We start from the raw sequence: 25018 nt of genomic DNA, 5'->3' as shown, positions 1-25018 counted from the left end.
AGAGCAGATTTTTATGGAAGAAATAAAAGCTGTTGAGGCATAAAGATGAGAGCGTAGATGAGCAGTGGGGAAAAAATGACAAAAGGTGGAGACGAAAAGAGACAGGAGTTAAGGGTGGGATGAAGGAGAAAAGGAAAGTAGAGAGGGACAATAGGAGAGGAGGGAGGAGAGGACAAAGCTTAATGAAAGAGGGATAACAGAAGAAGAGGATAAGGAAAGAGCATATCGACAGAGGACAGATTCAGCAGGAAGGGTGGGAGGAAGGAGAGGGAGCAAGGAAAGGGGAGGAAGGAGGGGAGGAGGGGAGGTGGGTGTGATGGGGGACAAACCAAGGTGGAACTCTGATGATGCTAAATTTGGCAAAAGGAGAAGACTTCTGTGTGTGTGTGTATGTCGGGAGACTTGCTGAATCGGCCGTGGTTCCAGTTTCACGCCTCTGAGTTTGACAGAGGGGGGAGAGAGAGAGACAAAGGGTGAGGGAAGGAGAGAGAGAGAGAGGGTCCCTAGTCGGTAATGTTCCCTCAGGGCACAGGGACGAAAGGATGGAGGGGTGGAAGGAGGGAGGTGAAGGGAGAGAAGGAGGCAGGCAGGAAAGGGGACAAAGTACAGGGAAGAAAATTTACCATCCATCGCATAAAGGATGCATGTGTTCTTTCTTGTACTGATTACAACGTATCGTTACAGGGCTGCAAATTAGCATTATTTAATGCAAATATTGGCCATTTTCTACAAAATATGCTACGTTTTCACCTTGTCTCTCGAATCTCCATTCATCTCAGGACACATGCAAAGACCTGAAAGTCGAGGTGTGTATCAGTCTGGATCCTATAGGGCCCCATTTTTGTTTCTGTGGATTTTGGGTTCATATGGATCAAATGTGGTTTTAGCCGCTAATGCTTGTTAAAGTTATAGTGTGTAACATTTCCGCATTAAAATATCTAAAAACGCTTAGATGTATGTTATATATTTTGTGCAGTTCCACAGTCCCAAATGTTTCCAACAAGGTTCAAACGCAGAGTAATTTGTAATATACTCAAAGTAACGGAGTGTTTCATTTGGTCGGCTGTCAGTGACGTCCAGGGAAACATTGGATACATCAGAGAGTAAGGAAGGAAATTAGTGGACATGATAAAACTTAATGCTTTAATAAATTACCCCCATCTGTAAACTTGATTTCTGCCTGAGTGGCACAGATAGATTTTTATCGGCAGTTGTGGTTCTTTAGCTCTGAAGAATATTCCCATGATCCCATGCTATGTCATGACATCATCAAACTACATCTTTGTTGTTGATGTAAGAATTGTGTTTGTGTGTTTAATCAGTGCATCTGTAGGTCTGTGTCAGATTAGGACTTACAAACCTTGATTTTTTGGATTTTCTTTCTATTGAAAATGTTAAACAAAATGTATCTCATGCAGGAGATTCAATGATTCATCTTTTGATCCGTGTGTGAATTTTGCTGATTTTCTTTGTCTTATGTCGTAGTAAATTGATCATCTAAATAAATATGCTTTAGTAAGCTGCAATAACTTACAATATTTCTGAAAACAGTGTTGATGGTGCATACATTTAGAGAAAGATATTGAAAGCATTCACACAATCTTTTTGCAAACTCCAATCTGCAAGTCAAACTGTCATCAAACATGTACTAGAATAGATTATATAAAATGGGAACTTCTTCCGTAACACTGACATCAATCCTAGAACATGGAGTTTTCACTGTATTCACTATCAGTGACTGTTTTCCAAACAGTGACTGCTCACAAATGCATGACTGCAATATTCAAACTATCTCACCTTCTGGTTTCAAGTGTCTTCAAGTTGATTTTCATACTGCACTGAAATGAACTGAAACTAATGGATGCAGGAATGATGGGAAACCAATTTAAAAACTCCAAGACTTCAAGAATTGTTGTCAGTAACTTCAAGTAGAATTGAAGTGTAGCTGAAAGGCCGACATATGCAAAGCCACAGTCATGGTTCTCAAACTCCTGACCCTGGTATGAACCTTACCCTACAGTCCCTAAAAATAACCCCACTGAAGACCAGCTAAAATAAATACACACAAATGATTTGCATAAGTGTGTCTGTTTCCTGTACAGGTTCTTTACATACACACCTGTGAAAAGCTACCTGACTCTTGTTATGCAAAGCATGCAAAGCATTTGCTTTTCATTCCTCTAAAACAGAATACTTAGATACCTTAAAGTCTGTGTGTGTGCTTAAGCTCCGACTAAGCTTCAGCATTTCTCTCCCTAAGCAAAAAAGAAAAGTGTGTGTGTCAGTGGTGAAGTGTGTGTGTGCTAATGGACATCTAAATGCTGCTGATGTTACGTTGAATAGTTTAAGGGCCCTCAGGTCCCCTTAGACCAATATTGGGAGAGAAAAAGTGAGGGAGAGAATGTGACTTCTGCAAATCGCTTTGACAAGGACACCCACGCCTCGAGCGGCGTCCTCTTTCGCCTCATCGAACACACACACACAAACACACACACACGTACTGCGACATCCACACCTCAGCAGAATCGTGAGGTGACTGTTGCGCTCTGAACAGCTGACTTGGTAGAGGACGTTTGTGTGAGTGCGTGTGTGAGTTGTGCTGAATCCAGTTTTAATTCAGTTTTAAAAGTGAACTGAGGAACTGTTAACTGTTAATGAAGGAAGTCTAAAAGTCTTTTTTCAATAATGTGCATTGGATAAAAGAAACTTATGGAAGCCCACTTCCACCAGTGTGATCTCAAAATAATCAGAAACTTTCTCAAAATGACACATATCTTAAAATTATAACTTAGTATCTCAAAATCATGAGTTAATATATCAAAATAATGACTTAGTAAATAATGAGAACCTTTCTTATTATATCAAAATAATGACTTAATATTATAATGCCTTGTGGGATCTTTTTTTTCATGAAATTGGCAGAAATATGCTCCCATAGCAACTCGTTTTTTTAATATTCGAAAACATTTTGAAAGGGTTTATTATTGGGTGAATTATTGCATCTTTTAGTTCAGTCACACAAATGAAAAAAAGACAGTTTTGAGAGGGTTTGCAGCACTGAAGCAAACACTTGAAAATGAAAAGAATATCTGCTCAGTCTCATTAACAATCACACACACTTTGCCATTGTTGTGTTTTACATTGTTGAGATGAAGAGCTCTGTGCTTCCCTCCAAACTCCAAACCAATCATTATCCGTCTTTAAATCAACCCAACTCACACATCTGTAAGTCCCCCCTCCGGCTCGTCTTACCTCAAAGTCGTTGGCCTTGTTGTAGTGCATGTTGAGCGCCCTGAAGAGCTCGGCGTCACGGCCCACCATCAGCTCCTCCGCAGCAGTCACACCCTCGTTGATCGCCTGTCGGGCAAACTTCTCCATCTGGATGTAGTAGAACTCCCTGAAGTTGCTGAACCACTTGATCAGCTGGGAGGTGATGCAGCGATTGAACTGCGGCAGAAGAAATTCCAGTTGCGTTTCAATAAATAAATAAATCAAAACTCTCACTCTTTAATGAAAACACATGTCTTATGTGCAGTGCATTCTGGTATATTGAGGCCTCTGCTATGGACTATAGCAAGGTCTGAGAATAATAAGACTGTTGGAGAAAATAGTGTTTTTAATTATTTCTGAGATTTCTTAAACATATTTTTAAAGGTTTTAACAGATTTCAGTTTCATGTTGAGTAGATTAACTGCTGAACATCGTTTACTATTTGATGATGCTGTAGATTCATAATAGCACAGCCTCATGTTTACTTTGGTACTTATTTGCATGGTGCTATGTCATCAAATTTGACTGGAACTGGGCCTCCGTGCCTGAGTGCTTACTTTGGATTATAGCACAACATCTACATGTACACACACTTAGCAGTAAAGCCAATCTGATCATGATATGAATTGACTATTTTTAACTGGCTGTATATTTATCGCAGTTACAGCTTATTACTTATAAATGTTCTTGTTTCATCATAGAAAACATTACCAACTCTAAACTGTAAATAATGTTTTTGCACATAAGCTCTTTGTATGCTTCAAAATCAATCACACAAGCAGCAAATACTGAATGGGAAAAAAAGGATTTCTACTTTTCCTTTTTTATTACATTATTTTGAAAGTGTTCATTCGAAATCAAGGAACACATTTCGTTTATTTGTTTGCAGCTGCTTTAGTTTCATCCCAAAAACTTCTGGGATGAATCAGTAAGTTACAGCTATTTGTACATAATGCATCATTTGTGCAAACGCACTCCAATTAACTTTAACTAAATCTCTGAAATATTTCAACCTCATTAGCCACTAAAACCCTGTCTACACCTTGAGGGTCCTCGTTGGAAAAAAAAAAGAAAGAAATTGGCCCCTAGAAACCTTCCTAATCAAACAAGAGTGACCTAAATATTATCATATTGTTATGGACTGAGGCAAGCCAACATTAAACAACTCTCTTCAAACACTGTTCCTGCCCTGCAGGACTTAACAGTGTGCTGCAAAAAATGTCTGCCCATATAGGGCATTTAAAGATTTAAACATGTTTGTTTTTTAGCTTACAGAGCTTGTTTTCTCCAAAAGTAATGTTAAATGATTATGTTGGATCACACTACAAGTACAAAATGAACTGCAAATGATGTGATTCTGTTAACAACTTTAAATTTTAACACACATAGTACACCAGTAACTTGATCTAGTTGATTGTTTTGTAGTTGCCACTTTTGGAAAGCTTTGTTTTTGTATTCGATCACCTTGAACGAGCTGTATTAATGAGATATAGAAGAGGAATGAATTGAGGAATGACAGATACAACAGAAGTACAGTGTTTGATGTAATCTGACCATTTATACATTGTTAGATGAAGCATGTGATCACTGACACTCAGGAGATCACGCAAATACATAATCCACTCCCCAGATGCCCTCTAATTAACTCCAACATTTACTCTTGTACAAATAAAGATTATGGAACTTCATACATGCATATTTATGTGTATATTTCCAAAGATACTACCAAAGTGTTGTCTAAGGCTAATTCTTTACTTTATTTTTTTTTTTTTTAGAATGTCCTATGTTAAATAAGCAAAATCGTACATAAAGACAAACATAAAAATAATGGATGAAGCATGTAATTGCTGCAGGTTGTAAGCAAATCCTTTGTAGGCTTTCACAGTGGATGAAGTATTCAGATCCTTTACTTAAGGTAAAGGACAAATACCATACTGTAAAGTAAGTATAAGCAGGAAAATGTACTTAAAGTATTTAAAGTAAACGTACTTTATGTAGAAAAATGTCCCATGTTACTGTTATATTATTATATGTCATGAGATTATTACTCTATATTTACTGTTTCAGTTGGTTTAAATGGATTTGATATGCCACTATTTTATATAGAGCTGCAACTAATGATGTCCCTTTCAAATTAATCAAATCAATTGTTTGGTGGTGTAAAATTTCAGATAATCATAAAACTTTGAGAATGTTTGTTTGTCCAACTAATTGTCCAAACCTTAATATTATTAGAAATAAATTTAAACAAGATAATTACAAGGAAAAAACAGTAAATCCTCACATTTGGAAGTGGGAACCATGTTTCCTTCATCTCATATCATGGTCATTTTATGATTAATTTCAGTGAATATATTACAGATTTCCTACTATCAGTGGCACTTGTATATATTGTCTGGTACAACCAACAAAGCAATGTATTCTATGAAGTCTTCATATGTTTTATATGTCAAAATCTTAATCTGCAAAATAACTAAAGCCATCAAAAAATGTAGTAAAGTACAAAGTACATTATTTTTCCTCTTGATTGTAGTGAAATAGAAGTAGAAGGCATGGACAGAAAGCACTCAAGTTAAATACAAGTACCTCAAATTTGTACTTGCAGTGTTTGAGTAAATGTACATACTAGTTCATAACAGATGGTGTAACATCTACAATATATGCACTTTGTATTCATGTGTGTGATATCAGGTTGCCCTTTTGCATTTTCATCTCTTCTTCATAAGAAACAAAACATGCAGAAAAAGACACACAGTGACAGCCCAGTGAAAGTGCATGTGTGTGTTTGTGTGTGTGTTCGGTGAAGGGGAAAAACGGCTTTGATACGGAGATTAAGCTCGGTATTGTTACAAGACATTGTCTCACAGGAACAAGGGATGAGCGATAGAGGTGGAGGGGAAAGAAAGAGGGAGAGATGAATGGAGGGAGGTAGCATGGAAAAAGGAATGCAGGGAGAGAGAGGAGCACAGGATGACGGAGGGGGAAAGAGATATTTTTTCAGGAGCTGTCAGAGGGGGTGACATAATGGAGCATAATTGGGAGGGTGGGTGTGTGTCTGCAGCAGAAGGAAAGGGAGTTGGTTTTACAAAGCATAGTGACAGGAGGAGAAAATGTGTGTGGGGGGTGTTTGACCCACAAAGAGTTGCACGAAATGAACGTGATAACTCAGCAATTAATACACGGTTATACACACACAAAACGATGTCATCTGTCTAAAATCACAAACCAATCACAAACCAACCATCATGTCACAGACAACCTCTGGCATGCAAATAACATATGTAAATATAAATAATGCACCTGCAAAATCATATATTACACAATAACCTTAAACAAAAAAAGATCATGAAGCTCTATACGCCTATAATTGTGTACAGATTCCAAAAATGTTTTACTAAAGAATTTAGTAGATTTTGTTTTGTTTGTCTGTGGCTGTTGTACCCTAGAAATAATTCTATACATTGTTAAAAGTGTACTATATTGAATAGCAACATACAGTAGGAAAGATGACAAAGGCGGACATATAGGAATGTAATAATAATAATAATAGTAGCATCATAATAACATCTTGCAGTGAGCTTTTCTGTCTTCTTGCCCCCAGATATCCACCACTGGTAAGCGAAGCAAATGACAATGTTTTACATGTTAAGGAATATCTAACTGTAGGAATCTAGTCCACGGATAAGACCTTGACCCACAAACTCACCCAGTATTAGATAATAGATAGATTTGAAGTGATTTAAGCAAAAATATCAAGCACTCATTGGCACAAGGTTCTCTAATGTGAATATTTGATAATTTTCTTAGCTGTCTATGTTAGCAAAACCAATCTTTGGGTTTTACACTGCTGGTAGTGGACAAAAAGACAGTAAAGATGTCACCTTGAGATCTGATAGACCTTTTTTATTACTTTCTGACATTTTACAAACCAAAACAATTAACCACTTCATTAGTTTGCAGCCCAAAAGGCCTTTTCACATTGCTGCCACGGTGACTCACCACCTCCAGTCATTTCAATGAGAGAAAAGGCAGTAGAGGGGTTTCAGCTGGCAGGGGTAAGAAGGCACAGATTTTGCTCTGCTGCCCACAGTTCACTGTGCTGAACTTTTAGCGGTTGCTGCCTCATTTTGACCAATCAAATAGAAAGGATTCAGAAAGAAGGGATCATGGAGGAGCTGATAATGCTGGTGTCTGAATACCCAGAACCATACAACACGGCACAAGCCACGTAGAAGGACATCTACAAGTAAAACTGGTAATAGGACATTTCCACCAAGCTAGTATGAGTGTTTTGGACTTTTGGGTCCAACACTACGATGGTAATCGAAACTTGTCATTACAGCCTTGGGCCATAGTGGAAGCAATTCAAAAAAGAAAAAACCTTGTCCTGTCAACAGTTTTTCATGCCCACTCTTTTTTGATGAGGTTTTGCAGTACTCCAGTCGACCACTGGGACAAACTGGCTGCAAGACAGACTTTGCCACACTGTATAACCCAAGCAGATAAACTATAACAGTTGACATCATCCTACAGCCAAGTCTGACAACTTTTACACACTGCAAATAGAAGTACAGATTCTCTGACTTTCTTTTCCTCCATACAAATCGTAGTACAAGCCAAAGTTGTTGGACACTTTATGAGCTGCAAATATGACTTTTTGAGTGCAGGTGTAACCTAAAATCTGTGATTGTCCAGCATGTCTTTCTCAACCTGATCATTTTCTCTCAAACGGTGGATATTTCAGGAATGACTTCACATGTAGACAGGACACAAACATGCATACACTCAGCCACAACACCACCTGCCCTCGCACCCACCCACCGTCCCGTCCAGCTCATCACAATCAGCACAAACCAAAAAAACAAGAGACAAAAGACAGAAAGAGAATGGAGGTTGGGTTGTTGGGGGTGGGGGGGGTGGGGGGGGGGGGGGCAAAATGCTGAGCTCGAGGAATGCCATTTTCTGTTTACAACGAAAAGGGGGAAAGAGAGAGTGTCAGAGAAAGTGTCAGGGTGCCTCACCCCCCTTTCTCCTTGCCTTGATGGCGGGTGTTGTCAGCCCCCCTAGGCCATGTTGGAAGGGCAAACACACACATCCTTTAAGAATCTGCCCACTTCAACCGGATTCGTCGTAGCTCGGCACATTTTATAGAGGACAGTGTGAATGTGCACAATCAACATAAATCCACGAGTTTGTAACACTGAAGGTTTCCTGTGGATCCTGGAAGAATAGCTGTTGTCTGAACTTTTTCAAATGATGTTTTTGGGCATTTTTGCATTACTAGACATTATACACTGCAGGGAAGTTGTTTGTATATGTGAAGTTTATGAGTTTATGTAGTTTATAATTCATAGTCATACAGTAGTTTATAGTTAAGGCTGCTCTGACCAGGATTTTAGGGGCAGATCACTGTTCAATCACTGTTTGAAGCCATTCATTCATTCATTGTGCAGTGTCATTAATTTATTTAACAATTCTTAAAGGTATAGTATACAACATTGTCTTTAATGTATAAACTCATATAAACATAATCCTTTTCTTTTGCATCCCAAAATCTACTGGCCTTTGTACCTTGAAATTATAAATTGTCCTAATTTTACTCTGACTAAGATTTATTTTGCTAAACTCTTATTTGGCAACATGTTCCACAGACCATGCCAGATTAATTTCCTGGAAAGAAAGAAAAGCAAACTTTAAATTACTGCCAGGCCTTGGTAACCTTAAACCCTCTTGCTCACAAAACAGTAGCTGTTCTGCATTTAAAATGGTGCGCAATTAAGAAAGCTTTTGTATTAACATTTTCCATTTGAAGACAGACTAAATAATTAAAAATAAAGCCAGATATCTTCTGCCTTCTCAGGAGTGCCTCTACAGTCATAACGATTCGTAAAAGACAGACAGATTTAAATGCTTTGTCATCTTGAGGATTCACTTACTCTTAAACACAGTAATTACTGACGTTCAGATATATCTGTATCTGCAGAGGAGCTGTTGCTGCTTCATATCCTGACGTCGCCAAATTGGCTGTGTAGCTCTAATTGACAAGACGGGTGAGAGGCGGGTTGGACACTAATTGATTCCTGCTGAGACGGCGGCGTCGAGATGTCATTCCAGCCTCTCAAGGCAAGAGTCTTCAGGGCTCTCGCTGATAAATGTGTCGCCTCTTCGTCTTCGGTGTGTATGTGTATGAAAAAAAAAAAATCCCTCAGCTGGCAGGGAACTTGCGAGTGAGAATGAGTGTGCGAGTCGGAAGGAGCTCCCCGAGCCAGCGAGCGTCTAATTAATCCTAACTCCTCCAGTCTTAACAAGGTCTTAATTACTCTCACTGACTCTCTCAAGACGAGACGGCAGGGACCTCGGCGTCTCATGCTAACATATATGATTGTCTGGTCAGAAGGCAAGAGCTTTCACTAAGCAATTAAGATCCCGTGTGTGTGTGTGTGTGTGTGTTGATGTGTGTATGTGCGTGCTTGCTCATGTTTGCCTCAAACAGTCATCAGCTCAACCCACTTCCCACACCGAGCGAGGTGGCCATTGTGCGTAAGAGGCTCATCTTTAAGAACCAGTTTTCCCATAGACAAAGTCCATTCAAGTCCAATTAGGGGAAGCCATTCAGGGCCCTAATTCCCTTACAGTGAATCTGCCTGATCCTCCTAACACATGCTACTTATTGTTCCCCGGGAAGGAGGGGGGAGGCGGGGGGAGGAGGAGGAGTAAGAGAGAGGGTGAGAGAAAGGAAAAGAGAAAGAGACATTGACCCGGATTTTGGAAATATGGTAATGATGAGGGTAATGAATGCAGTGGGACAATGAAACAGGACACACACATACACAGACAGCAACAGGGTGCTCGCTCTCACTCACTCACTCACTCAGTCCTGCACACACACTCTCACACACATGCACACACACACTACGAACGCCTTGAAAAGAACAGCCTCGCTCATCACAAATAGGATTATCCATGATTCATTTTTTTATTAAGCGAAATAATATCTGCAGAGTTCCTCCCGCAGATAAATATGTTGGATTAAGTGGGATTATGACTCAATTAAAACTAAATTTGACTATAAACCATTATTTGCATAAATTGTGAATAATAAGAATCCATAATTTCTTAAAGGTCTGTAGATATAGTCTTCTTATCGTCAACAAATCCCACACTGTTGTCCAAAAACTATTAAAAACACACCAATGAGTTATTGTTACACTTGGTGTCCCTGCATTACCATGAACACACACTCTGTTGTTTATTTTGAGTTCATCCAATATACTGTCCTGTAGCTGGAAAATAGAAATCACACTTAATAATAATAATTTAACTCAGTCCTGTTTAAGTAACATTTGCTAAAGACCGCAGTGTCCAACTGTTTTAGGAAATTATTTAGTCTTTTTTAAGAAATAAACATTTCTTCAGTGGGAACTAATGAGCTTAACTCAAGAAGTGTTATTAGATTTGGTCTTTTTAAAGGATTTGTTTATTATAAGTAATAATGTTGATAAAGTTTTCAATGCAATTAGTCTCTGGGACCCACTCAAATGACCACCTGTGGGTCCCCAGTAAAATATGGTTCTTTATAAACTGTAATGTTAAACTCATGTTTGATGTAACAGAGTTATAATTATTAGTTAGGCTATATTCATGTTAGGGGTGTAATGGTAATGGAAAATAACACTTTTCAATTATTTTGAAAACAATTAAACCTTCATCAGTGACTCATTGTCCATAATTCTTATTGTTACAGTTAAGGGACTCAAATACTGGCATATTGTCAATAATAATAAAATATATAGCAAAAATAAATAATAAATGACAAAAGAGTATTGCTCCACTTCAGCCCTCTGACCTGTTGATAGTTCCTGAACCTTTGCTCACTTACACAGCAGACTGACTAACATGTACACATGAAAGCACATTGTAGCAGAGCTCTCTAAACTGAGAATGGTCACACATCTGCAGTCTGCAGTTCTGCTAATCAACGCATTTGGCTGATGTTGCTGTCAAACAAACCTGGCTTCAGCTTAACAATGTCATCACCGATCTTTGTCCATTTTCACTGTAACTAACCAGGAACCCGTAATGCTCACACACAGAGAATAGCGAGTGGCACCACATTAGCATCACTAACTGGGATAACCAGGCTAAGATGATTAACATGCTGCAGCTGATACACAACACCTGATGCGCTGCCAAAATATTCCGTGTTATAAGAGCAAGTTTTGTTTTGTGTAATTGTATATTTCTACATTTCTAGATTTGCTCTTCTATCAGCGTTATCAGGGGAAAAATAGGGTCAATTGTTTGTGTACTGCGTCCTTCTACATTTTAATGCATCAGAGACGCAGGACATGTACCTAGCAGTGTTACTGTATAATTGTATATGTCTTATCCTTTAAAGATATAATTATTAAGATGTTCAGGAAGTCAGCTTGTGTTTTTCATTCTGTTTGTCTGCATTCTTTTAGCAAAAGCCATTCAAAGTAAATGCATTAAGTGATTACCTTTCTATTTGTCATCTGTTAGCGGCGGAGTCTGCCATTTCCATGCTGGATTCAAATTGTGTACTTACACACAGGGGATTCACAGGAAATGATGCATGCATGTAATTCAGCGTTACTGTTTCTGCTCTAAGTGATATCAGCCTCACAGTTTCTTCAGTCTCTTAGCTCCATATCAGAACTGTGTTAAAATACTGCTAATGCAGACCTGAAAGAAAGAAATCTTGAGGATTATAACATTAAAGATGCTGCTGTGCATTTGACTAAACAAAAGAAAGAAAGAAAGAAAGAAAAAAGGCAAAACTAATTAAAACTCTCCAAAATAAGAGCCTCGTGTTTAGCTGCCACACAGCATGTTGTCAGTCCTTACAGCTCAGTCAGTAAATTCCAACAGAAAAAATGTTTTCATTCCGATAAATCCCACTGTTTGTGGTTCGGACTTCAGTTACAGATCGAGCCTGTAATACTGTCCATCTGCTAAGTGAAGTGGCAGGCCAAAGCACTGCAAATATCTCCTAATCTAAATCCATGTTTGTTGAGATGAAGAGATTAATTGAATATCAGTTTGGAGATAAACCCACAGATTGGAGACTAGATTAATTGTAAAAGCTAATATCAATCTCCAAAAGATAAAGTCCTACACTGAGCCTGTGCATTAACTCATTAGTCCAAATTTATTCATTCTCCAAATTAAACCCCAAATCCACATAAATATTAAGCATATTTACTCAGATAATTAAAATTATGACTTAGACATGATAAATAAGCTGATTATGGAAAATGATCAATGTCAGCACCTAACAGTTTTAAAATGTTTTCCCCCCAAAGTGAAGGATATCATTAAAATGAACTGAGTTTGGTGATGTACAGTTATGTTAAATCTCATAATAGCATTAGAATTAGCCTGCATAGCTCATTTATTAGATAGTTTTTCAGAAAAAGTGTAGCTTGCTCATTTGAAAGGACTGTCAGCATATATGTAAAACCACTTAACTCATTTATTCAACACATTCACCGCTTTCAAAACTGCTGTGATTGTCACTGTGTGACCTGTGTTAGCTCTTTAGCGGTGTGTGTGTGTGTTATATTGTGTTTAGCCTGAAGATGACGCAGTGTTTAATGCAAAGAAGAATTATTGGAAACCGCTCAAATGCTGCAGAAATGACTATTTATGCTCCAACAGTTCAAGTCAATGGGATTTTTTTGGATAGATGCCTGAAATAAAGAAATAATTAATAATTTCTTCTACGACATAAAATCCATCAGTAACATAATTATACTGTTTTATTTTTGTGAGGTGTAAAAATATATTATTAGATTTTTACTTCTAGTGATTTATACTTCTACTACTAGCACTAAAAGTGCTGTTCATTTGTGAAAATTATCTTACTGAACAAACATGTAACTATTATAACTTTTGCTCGCTACAGAGTTCATTTTCTGCAGTAATTATTGCTTTTTGTGGAAGGAACCAGAGCAATACTAACTTATGGGTTGGCCTACAAAAAAAAACATATCATCCATGCAGCATTCTATAAAGTGAGAGTCTGTAGAGAATAAAAAGTTTTAAAGCACATTATTTTGTAAAATAAATAAATAAGTAAATTTAAAAAAATAAAAATAAAAGATAATTAGTTGATAACATTCAGCATCTTGTGCTTTTATTGTCTAAACAGAGGTGTAACTGTGTCCCGTGACACCCATTTTTATCACTTAATTTTTATCAGTTAATGACAAATCAGACACACACACATACTGGGAGCAGGTAGGCTTAGCAACCTTGTGTTTGCCTAGCAACCTGGTGTCCCAGCGACCCTTGTTGCCATGGCAGCCGATGAGGATGTGGCACTGCCACGAGGAAGTGGTCACCACAGATATGAGCCAAAGGGCAGCTGGTGTGTGTGTGTGTGTGTCTGTGCTTGTGTGTGTGTGTGTGAATGTTTGTGTGTGTGGCTGCTCATTTGAATACAGCGTCCTGAATCCGTAGAGGAGCCGTATGCTCCTTTTGCAAAACACGTAGCAGCCTGTAAACACAAAACAATCAGCGCCTTTGTTTTAAAGCTGTTGTTCTGTTGTCATCCCTTTCATTTGTTTGTCCTCCCCTCCCCGCGTTCCCTCTGTCATTTTCTCAAACCCCCCCCCAACACGCACGCACACTTTCTGTCGTCTCCTTTTTCCCTCTAACTCATTTTTCTTATCTTGCCACTCACCCTGGTTATTTTTCTTACTGATTTTATTTCATTTCTGTCACTAGTGTTTTTTAAATCATTTCTACCTGAGCATCCTGTCATATGTCACTTGAACATTTCTATGCAATTAAACTTCTTGTTATGTTATGTATGAGAGTGAGAGTGAAAGCGTTGTGTGAGTAGTTTGGGTGAAAGGGAGATAGAGGTCGGGGTGTGTGTGGGGGGGTAACAGTATGTGTGTGAGAGGGAAAGTGGGCGTTAACCCCCCCTCCAAACGCAGGACGATTAAGGCCAGAAACTCTAATTATGCTACAAAGACATGACAGACTGGAGCACCCATCTGTGCTATAGTCTCTCTCCCTCTCTCTCTCTCTCTCTCTCTCTCTCTCTCCCTCTCTCTCTCTGTCTCTCTCTCTCTCTCACACACACACACACACACACACACACACACACACACATATTTCAGAGTAACGGAATAACACACAAAAACAAAGAAACTGAATAATATCAAACAACAAAAGTCGCAAACAGATGAGTGTGGAAGTTGGAGAGGAGAAAAATGAGGATATGGCAAAATAATCTAAAAACCAAAAGCTTCACAAAAAGACGCATACCTGTTTAGAACTCATCTGCCCCATCTGTCACTGAAAATTACTCTGATGTGATTTTTGAGATCTGATTCGAAAGATGGCATTGAATTCTGTGCCCACACTCAACTTGACAGTCTCTGCAACACTTCATTTGTCTATTCATGAGTATGAGTACGAGTCACTTTTCTGTATCTTCTTACAATTGTATATTGTAGATTTTACCTTGACAATGGTCATTCATGTCCACAAAGCAAACTTGCTTCCTTTTTCATGTGCAGTTTTGGATATCCAAAAGAAACTTGAGCAAAATCTTAAACTTATGCACCCAGATGTGTCTCTCAATGTGCACTGGCGTGTTACAATGATAAGTATGTCCACCAAACAACAATGTAGTCTTAGCTTATTGAGTAAGAAGCAAAGTGGATAAGACTCAAAGCAGACAAAGAGGGGTTGATGCGATTCCAGAATTTTAAACTTCTATTAAATACTAGTTGAAAAAAACAATACATCATTCAACACAATGGCAAAAAGAAATAAAAAGTCTTTGGTTCACAAAATATGAGAATTCCATTTCTTTTTGAAAATTCACAACCTGCACACAGTGCTGGTACAGAAAGTTCACGGAACACTGCCTCGTTTTTCTGAAAGCCAGAATTCAGGCGGGACAATAAAGACTGAACTGAGGTCCTCAATGAGCACTTAAATCTTTTTTATCTCAATATGGCTTAGTCATATTAACAATGCAAACCTGACCTCTTTCTACAGATAATTTTGAATATTCAAGAGCAACTTGAGCAAAATCTTAAACTTCTGCCTTGATTAAATGATAAGTAAATGTCTATATCAAGTAAATATAAGTAGACAAAGGTGAGTTTTCCCTTTCTTCTCACTTTTTTGCACCTTTTTAATGAATTAATTCGCTGCTTTTCAGTTTATTGTATGAGTAGGTGTAAGTTTAAGCTGTGAATTTTATTATCCTTAACCTTTTCTTCTCTACCTCTTAGAGAAATGTATATATTGTGTTCAAGGTGAAGACAGAAGTTCAGTTAAGATCAGTTGAAAAGAGAGATTTGAATATAACAGATAGTGAAAAAGAAAAATGTAGAATTTGAGAAGTGATTGGTGAAGGTTTGAAGTGAAGGTTTATAAAAGACAAGAAATAAGAGGGAAACACTAGGGAGAAGACAAAGACAGGTCAAAGTCTTACCTTGACGTCAGAGAAGAACATTTTAAGCATGTTGGAGGAAGGGTAGCGGGTGTAGAAGAACATCAGCTTGGCCTTCTTCAGGTGGTTGGGAGACAAGCCCTCCTGAATCTGAATAAGAACATGTTAAGGAGGCACTGAACAGTTTTTGGGAACACAGCAGAGGGAAGTTTTAGCAGGATTTCAAGTCCAAGTACATCATGTTGAAGTTATTTGTTTTGCAAATCTTGTGCTTTGCGCATTCTCTCAACCAGGCCTGGTGAGCCATCCTGAAAAGCAGTATCTTGTTCTCTCAAAACCTGGAAAGGACAAGCAGGTATAGAGAACTACAATAAACTACCTCCCCTTAATTATTCACTAATTAGTTTTAAGAAGCAATCCACGTTAGCCAGTGCAAGTGTGAGAGTGACGATTTCTATAACCACAGAGTGATGAGGTGATATATACATTTCTGAGGAGTGACCACTAATAAAAATCAGAGGGATGGCAGAAAATTCAGAGCTACAATAAAACTAAATAATTTCTCTGGTAGGCGTGTCATTTTACACCCAAACGAAAGCAAACACAAGCACCTGCTGGCTTTGGATCAAATCCCACATTCACTCCTGCACCTTGCCGGCTCTGCAGCCCCGGTGTCTATCCCACTGTCTCAACAAGGAAAATAATAATTGTGGAGGCCCTGGTTCCAGGGGCATAGAGTGTGTGTGTGTGTGTGTGTGTGTGTGACAACAGCTGTGCCCCACCACGCTGCCATTTCCCCACCACATTAACAGCCCTATAATCTATCAGAGAAGATGAGGCAATCAATGGAACCCCCTGCAAGGTCAATTAGCACACAGACAAACACACACACATACACATACAGAAACCCCAGGGGCCCTATATGGCTGGAAAGGGGGACAGGGAAAGAGGAGAGAGGAGCATCAGCAATCAGGAAAAGAGGGAGAGGTGGGAAGTGAATAAAGAAAGAGAGAGAATGAGCAGCTTTAGGACAGGAAGCAGAGGAGACATTTACTTTAGATGTGCTGACAAAAAGGAAAATGGAAAGAAACTGAAATTGAAAAGTAACCGAGATTATGAGGCAAAAAGTAATCTGACTATCAGTGATGGGTAAAGTCACAATATATACTCAACTTAAAATACAATTAGTCCCATTAAAATGACTCAAGTAAAAGTAACACAACACCTGGTTAATAAATTACTGAAAGTACACAGTGTGCATGAATGTGCAGCGTTCATTGGATGCGCTCATGTTTTTGGTGAATGGTGACCTGAATGAATCAGCAAGTCTGCAACTAATGGACGTGAAGGTGAACATCGTGAGTGAACGTCGTCAACTGAGTGATACAGACTCACAGCAGAGGGAGAGAGAGAGAGAGAGAGAGAGAGAGAGAGAGAGAGAGAGAGAGAGAGAGAGAGTGCAAATGGACAGAAAGGTCGATGTGAGATAGCCTTAAAACTTTCTTAGATAATGTTGCATGGCCTGGACTACACTGCAGACTGGAGTCTCTGTTTCAGTGGGAAATAGATCCGCTCATCTCCTCTCCCTCTTCAGCAGTTTTTTGGTGTTCAAGTTTGCTGTCTGAAAAATGTTGTCATATTGTTCTAAACAGTTGGTAATAACAATAGGAATATGTTTTCTTGGCCATTCAAATGATTGCAAAAATCACAAATATAACATAGTCTAGCGAGATGTGGCCAAGGATGGTCACTGAAAGCTGCCTCTTGTTCTGGGTTTTCCCATCATCATCACATCGGATGATGAAGACACAGTGGGGTCAAGCAAGGGCAGGAGGCGTGAAGCGTTTGAGATGTGATTTTGTAGCGAGTTACTTTGTTTGTGCTCTTGTGCTCTCTCCCTCCCTACACTTGTTTTCCTGCTGATGAGTTGTAACAAAGGTACGAATGGGAAATTTGGCAAAGTAAAAAGTAGATTACTTGCTCAAAAATATATTTGAGTGAAGAGTAAAATTGCAGTTTAAAAAAGGAACATGAAAATACTCGTTCCCTGAAAAAGTACAACTTTTTTACTCATGTGAGTTACTTGTTATGGCCCACCCTTGCTGTGACACCACAACACAACACCGTTCACTTTCCCTCTGAAACTGAAGCGAGAGATGAGTCGTTTTGTCATCCATCATTCATTTAGTAGCAGATACGTCAGGTCACCAGACAACAACACCATCACCTAGTTAACATTCATACCAACCTGTCACTACTTGTGTGTGTTTAGAGCTGATAACACAATGTGTTTTTACAGCCTGTCTTGTTTTCTACGAACACACACACACAAACTACACAAACAAATACACACTAAAGCTCACAAACATGACTCAGAGTAAACAGTCTGAAGCAATACAATGAAAAAATAGCAAATGACGTGTGTGTGTGTGTGTGTGTGTGTGTGTGTGTGTGTGTGTGTGTGTGTAATAGTAGCTAAAGTGAGTGAGTGAATAAACAATGCAACTGATGATGATCTTTTTCTTCCATTACTCTTCCTCTTCCTCCTTTTCTAATGGTGTGTGTATGTGTTCATCCTGATCCACATCTGTGTGTGTGTGTGTGTGTGTGTGTGTGTGTGTGTGTGTGTGTGTGTGTGTGTGTGTGTGTGTGTGTGTGTGTGTGTGTGTGTGTTGTGCAGGGCTCACTGTATCAGCTGTAACGTGACCTTGCTGCCAGGTGTGTATGTGTGTGTGTTTGTGTGTGAATGGGGATTGAGGGGGGGGATTGGGAGGAGAGAAGAGGGAGGGGGAGGGATAAATTCATAAATGAATGGGGGACATCTGCTCAGTTCTGTACAAAGGATTAAAGATACACAGACCTGACCGCGAGTGTGTGTGACTGTTTTTGTGTGGGTGTGTGTGAGCGCCTTTTAGGTGAACTATGATCGATGCAAAACACCTTAACCTAACTGCCAGGCTTTCTTGAAGCCTTAAATCCACCAACAGTGCCATCACCATTTTATCCCTATCAGCAGAGGCAGAGAAAAATAAGAATATAAAGAGTGCAAACGAAGAAGTTCAGCACAGAGGGTTGTCCCGAATTTTAAACTCTCAATACTTCTTTTAGTACCTTGACAAACAAAAGTCCAAGGAACACAAAATAGGATTTTTGTTTTACTTTGTTTTTTGTAGGGTTTTTTAATTAGCACAGTGCTGATGTATTGTCACACTGTCTGGTTTTGCTATGCTGCAAGTAATTTTTTTTAGGTAGGAAAATGAAGTTTAAATTGAGCAGAGGTCACTTATATCTTTTCTTTTTTATAGCATCAGTTCTTTGATACTGTTAGTATTGTGTTGTTTTAAACATACAGTATTGAAAAGCTATTGAAGTATAGATATTTTTGGCAACCTTAGTAGTAGGACAGTAAACAGCAAATTTTGTGTGAAGCGTGGCCTTTTGGGACAATAGAAATGAAGTTTGGCCGAGGTGGCTTTAGAGTGTTTGTATTGTACAGTATATTATACAAAATGAGGTAAATGTATTAGTCTGTGTGGCAGGTGTGACTGAATGGATCCTGTGTGTTTTAGCACATTACACACTAAGTGTGTGTTCTGTTGGTTGTAAAACTATGTATTGGGAATGTAAAAGTGTGTTGTTTTTTTTATCTAATGTACTGGACATAGCTGTGCCATGCTTTCCCACTTTGCAACACTGGAATGATACCACCTCATTAAAATTAACAAGTCTGAATTAGGGCTGTAACTCAGTTACAAAAAATCATTTTCATTTGAGTCATGTCATATTGTTGACATGTGATGTGAAGACAACATTTGATAGCGGCAGTTGCAACACAGAAGAAGAAACGGCTCGTAAAGAATTCTGTTAATTATGGCTGTATGTAATAGCCAGTCAAGAACATAATATGGTAATTAGCCTAAAAAGGAAACCAATTAGTTGTTCATTTTTAGAAACCTGCCTTATTTTCTGTTGGGTACATTTACTATTGTGCTTTCGTAAGAATTTCTTATCTGATAACTTGATTAATAATTAAATAATTGGCAGAATACTCGACTGCTAAAGTAATCGATAGCTGCAGCCCTATTTGAATACATGTATTCTCCTAACAGGCATCATTACTGCAAAAAGATGCTACCTTAACATTGGAAATTTTTACATACAGTTACAAAAACTCAATGGAATTAACACATATTATTATATTATGTTATATTGAGACCCACGTGTGGGGTGCAGTAATGGTTGCTACAAGTTTTTGTTTTGATGTTGTTTATTTTCATTGTGTTATATTTATTTGCCTGAAGTAAAAGACCAACAAAAGGTCGATCACAAAAATACTGGCAGTAAACGTTGAATGCAAATAATTTAAATGTTAATTGTACATTTTGAAATAAATAATTTCAAGAAGTTTCCATATTAATTTAAAAATAACTTGCCAATCTGAGAATGATTTAGTTCAAGAACAGAATGATTACAGAGTAATATAAAGGCAAACAAGCAATTTTTTGATATGTGTTTTGAGTAAATACGGTAGTGTGTAAAATGTCAGAAAACAGTCAAAGCTGGTCACCATCTATTATTATTAGTTTTCTCTGACGAACAGTCCAAAAGCCAAAGATATTCCATTTATAATGATAAAAAATGGAGAAAAGCAACAACTCCTCATACTGGAGAAGCTTTTTCCTTCATGAATGAACTGTTAATTAATTTTCTGTCCATTCATGATAATAATTAATCAACATAATTTCAGAACTAGCAGTATGAGTACAATTTATTCAGAAGTTGCCATATAATAATGAAATTAATTAATAAATTAACTGAATTCATAGTGAGAAAAGATACACTTCTAATACAGGTGAATTGATTCATTTAGAAGGATTGCTGTTATTAAAATAAAATCCCCAAACAATTTTAGATTCTTTCACCCACAAAATAAAAAAGGGAGGGTTGAAGGGTGGTCAATATCTTTGAAATACTAATGTCCAATTTCAAAGACTGTTTTTTTTTCTTCCAAATGAATAGAAAAGCATTTTGGAATGAAACGGCTCACTGGGATCAAGAGACGTGTCAAATATTTCTTTTTTAATTAAAGCAACATCTAAATTGGCTTTGAAGACGACACTGTGATCACGTCGCCATCACAGCTGCAAGGAGTTCCTATTTGTCAGGTTCAAAGTCTTATTTTTTCTTTTCACTTTGTTCTTCAAGCGTGTGTGTGTCTGCGTGTGTGTGTGAGTCAAAGTGTGTGCCTGCGTAGTCGCTGGGAGAAGCCCTCTTCATATGAAAGGTTAGGAGCAAAAAGATAAACAGCTACCTGCAAACACCTGTCCACATGCACACGCCATGAAAGGGAGCGTGTGTTTGCGTGTGTGCACATGCGTGTGTGTGTGTGTGTGCGCACTGTGAAAAGAGGCAAAACACACACAGCTGCCGAGCAACTGCGAGCGAAGGCCAACAAATGAAAGCGAGCAGGAGAGATCGACGAGAGGGAGGGAGACGACTCCCTAAAAACAGTAAAAAGGAGATCACCGTGTACATTTTAGATATTAAACCCACACACACACACACAAACACACACATTTAGACAGCCTCCATCAATAAGGCCAAGCATTCACCTGTTCCTCTCCCCTGCTCTTTGAAATATGATTAGCTTTGAGCTCCTATGTACAAGGTCTTACCCCACACCCACACCCACATGCACACAGACACAGTGAAATATGATTTGCTTTGAGCGTTTATGTACAAAGTCTTTGTGATGAAAGAGAACCTAACAGCACAAGAGTGTCTCAGACTGTGTGTGTGTGTGTGTGTGAAGAGGGAGCTCACTAGCCTTTCTCAGCACCTTTAAACACCACAACCTGCTGCACAGACTTAAAAGAGCTCGAGAGAGCAGCGTGCGACCTGTTTAATCTTCCCCCTCTTGCAAGACCCATCACGCCCCGTTTCATCTTCCTCCACTCAGTGAGGAAACAAGACGGTTAGACCAGGAACCAATTAATGCAGATTAATTGATATTAAAGACTTTCTTTGACGACTGCCTGCTGCTGCTGCCTCGAAGTGTGTTTGATGGTGTTTAAACTGTGACTCTTGGGGAGCAGGGAATTGCACTAAGAAAGATTTACATTGTTTCCAAATGCACAAACTAAAAAGTTAAAGTAAGGAAGTTATTTTTAACAATAATTTTCTTTTACTTAATAGTGTTTATCATGCTTAACAAAATAGTACTACATGCTTATTCAATGTGGTATGTAGAGCTGCAGAATAAAAGAAGCAATCTGACTAATGTGACTAATTTAACTGATTCAGTCAAATAAGTCAAGTGGCCCAGCATGAGGAAGGAAATATCATGTGTCTGTGTATTATAAAAAGGTATCATTACACTGAAAGTGAAAATTCATTACAGTTACATCCTTAGTTGATTGAGTGATTGATTGAAAGACATTTAATTGCCAACTATTCTGTTAATTGATTAATTATTCCAGTCATTTTTCAAGTAAAAAATGTCATTTGATGGTTGTAGCCTCTTAAGTGTACTGATCTGCTGCTATTCTTTGTCTTTCATGACAGTAAATGAGTCTTTGAGTTCTGGATTGGTCATATCATCTAGTTCCAATAGCACACATTATCCACTAATCTTGACATATTTTTCTGGTGGTTCATTATAAAATGTAAAAGAGGAGATATTTCACTACTTTTATGTTTTATATGATCCTGGAGCCATCTAACCATTGTTGCTAATTTATTTTAGTCTTTCCACCTTTGAACCGACCCCATTTCCTTTTGTGTGCTGCAATGTGGGACTGTAGTGTCCACCAACTGTACACTTATAAATTTGGGTGGATTTAGTGTGCACAATAACAGCTTTGACTACGCTGAATCTTGTCAGTTTTAATGTGCTGGATACTCAAAAATCAGTTTAGAACGAGGGTTGCATTATATGGTAAGAATAAATCATATTGCGATTGCTTCGACAGATACTGTGATTGCAGTATGATTCACATTTAGTGGGAATGATCATTTCTGCATCACAATTTTCATTTTTCAAAGAAAACAACTTTTCTTGTAGTCTGTACTAAACAAACATGTTTTCTTGCATCTGGAGAGGATCTGTAGACATTTTTCCTTTAACAACAAATTAACAATAGCTCCTGCAATTTAAAGTTTGCGCTTGGCCATATTGCGATTTTAATTATATTTCAATGTTTTGTGCAGCCACACCTAGTTTTAGTACTCAGCTTATTTCTAATCTTAACTCTTGGTCAAGACTAAAAACTTGATATGGTGAGGATAAGCTTTCATTCTAAAGCAAACACATGAAAAACACACACTCTGACGTACAAAACCTCACAGTATGAAGGATACGGTGCTGCCTGAGTAGGGCGATATGTCAGACATGTCTTGCAAGTCCCCGCACTCAGACTTGATGAGAGACAGGGACAGACCCTCTGGCCCGTGTTGACTCGGTGAGCTCTGCCTGTGGTGGTGGTGGTGGTGGTGACTCAAATGGCTCCCTCCGAGGGACGCCATTTTGGTTCTGAGGCTGACAGTTTCCCGGGTCATGTCCATGGAATCAGGGGAGGACCGATGGTGGTCTTTGGGCCCTGGGGGGTAGCCGGCTCCACCACCGTGTGAACCTAGGGGGTTCTGAAAGGGGTAACCCATGAGGGGAAGAGGGAACGGGTGGCGAAATGATGGAGGGCTGAACCCGAGCGAGGCTGTTAGTGGTGAGGGGTGGAGGGAGGGATGATGAGGAGGAGGAGGAAGAGAGGAAGAGAGGTTGGCGTTCTCGCCTCCACCTCCTCCGCCAGTCTTGCGCACCACCAGTGGCAGTGCCTCTGTTTGGTCATTGGGCGTTGGCACGCCACTCAGTCTGCCGCTCAAACCGCCGAATGAATCCAGCGGGCTCGGGACGATGACATCACCGAAGCAGTGCAGCCTCTGATTGGAGGAGTGGTAGTTCGGCGTGGGGCTGCCGTCGCCGTTCAGACTGAGGCCCAAGGCGCCACCGCCAAAGCGTGAGTCTGGGGTAAGGGAGGGGAGGGGACCAAAAGGTGGAGGACAGGAAGAGGATGAGTTAGAGGAAGAGGAGGGTGCAGCTGGCGTGCTGCTGTGGCATCCATGATGGTGACTGGTGGCCTGTTTGGGCGAGGAGAAGCCCTTGACGACGGTGTCGACGACCTGCGACACGGCACAGTTCAGCTCCTGCTTCAGTGTCTCTGCTAACTGCCTTCCTCCTCCTCCACCTCCTCCTGCCGCTCCTCCTCTCCTCTTCATCGCCCTTTCTCCATTCCTCTCCTCCTCCTCCCGGCCATCCACATCCTCCTCCAGTTCTCCGTCTATCAGGGCCTGTTCTCGGAGGAGGGCACGGGCCCGGTCCAGGAAGAGGCCAGGGTCGAGTTCGGACAGGTCATCATGGCTGTGCCGCCCTCTGTCTCTGTCTCTGTGCCGCTCCTCCAGGCCATCAGAGCGGATACTGTCCTCTGACAAGTTACCGTCCTCCTCTCTTTCTCTACTGCGGTCGGCCTCTCCGCCCTCGCCGTTCTCCTCTTCCTCCTCTGTTTCGGAGTCGTAGATCTGGTAGAATTTCTCCTGGAGTTGACGCAGCTGTTTCTGAACAACAGAGGACAAAGAATGTTAAAGACCGCGTCCTCTGAAACCTAAAGGTCACCTGTTACCATAAATAAACTAAAGGAGAAATTAAAATAGTACAGTATGCCTCAGATTATATGTAACCCACTTGGGCTCTGCTCTGTTTGTTGCAACAAGAGCTGCAACAATTAATCGATTAGTTGATTGATTAATCATTTCAGTCATCTGTCAAGCAAAAATATCAAACATTTGCAGGTTTCACCTTCTTAAATGTGAGGATTTGCTGCTTTTCTTTGTCATTTATCATCATAAATGAAGAATTTTTGACTGTTGGTTGGACAGATGAAGCTATTTGAAGACATCACTTTGGGCTCTGAGGAACTCTGATGAGCGTTTTTCACAATTTTTGACATTTTTTTGTCATAGAGTAAACAAGTAATTGATTACTGCTAATAATAATCGTTAGTTGCAGCCCTAGTGTCACTGATTTTGTTCTGCTGTAAAAAGCTGTTTTGTAGGTGCATCCAAAATGCCAGCTTAAATATTTCCTCTATCAGCTCTTGCTTCTTGCTAGGTACAGATTCAAGGAATAAGATATCATGAACATATTCCTTGAATCTGTGTCACCTTGAAAAGTTGACCTTCCTTTAGACCCTGGTTGTGGAAGAAAAATGGCTGCACACTTGATTGATTAATCTGGTGAAAAGCTGGTGAAAAATA

General features: G+C 39.3%; 1 protein-coding gene across 2 annotated transcripts in view; it reads right to left on the bottom strand.

The window, feature by feature from the left end:
* prox1a (prospero homeobox 1a) overlaps positions 1–25018 on the bottom strand; it is a 47599-nt gene that overhangs the window by 16084 nt on the left and 6497 nt on the right. For both annotated transcript variants that reach the window (XM_084713545.1, XM_084713544.1), the window contains 3 exons: positions 23072–24319; positions 15755–15862; positions 3253–3447 (listed from right to left, as the gene is read on the bottom strand). In XM_084713545.1, the coding sequence (XP_084569671.1) occupies positions 3253–3447; positions 15755–15862; positions 23072–24319 (1551 nt within the window). The remainder of the gene's footprint in view (positions 1–3252; positions 3448–15754; positions 15863–23071; positions 24320–25018) is intronic.

Source organism: Lutjanus erythropterus, chromosome 24 (genome assembly GCF_056507025.1).
Source record: "Lutjanus erythropterus isolate fLutEry1 chromosome 24, fLutEry1.hap2, whole genome shotgun sequence".
In the NCBI taxonomy this organism is placed as follows: domain Eukaryota; kingdom Metazoa; phylum Chordata; class Actinopteri; order Lutjaniformes; family Lutjanidae; genus Lutjanus; species Lutjanus erythropterus.
Note: the sequence above shows the minus strand (reverse complement) of the source record. Positions and strands in the feature narration are given on the sequence as shown.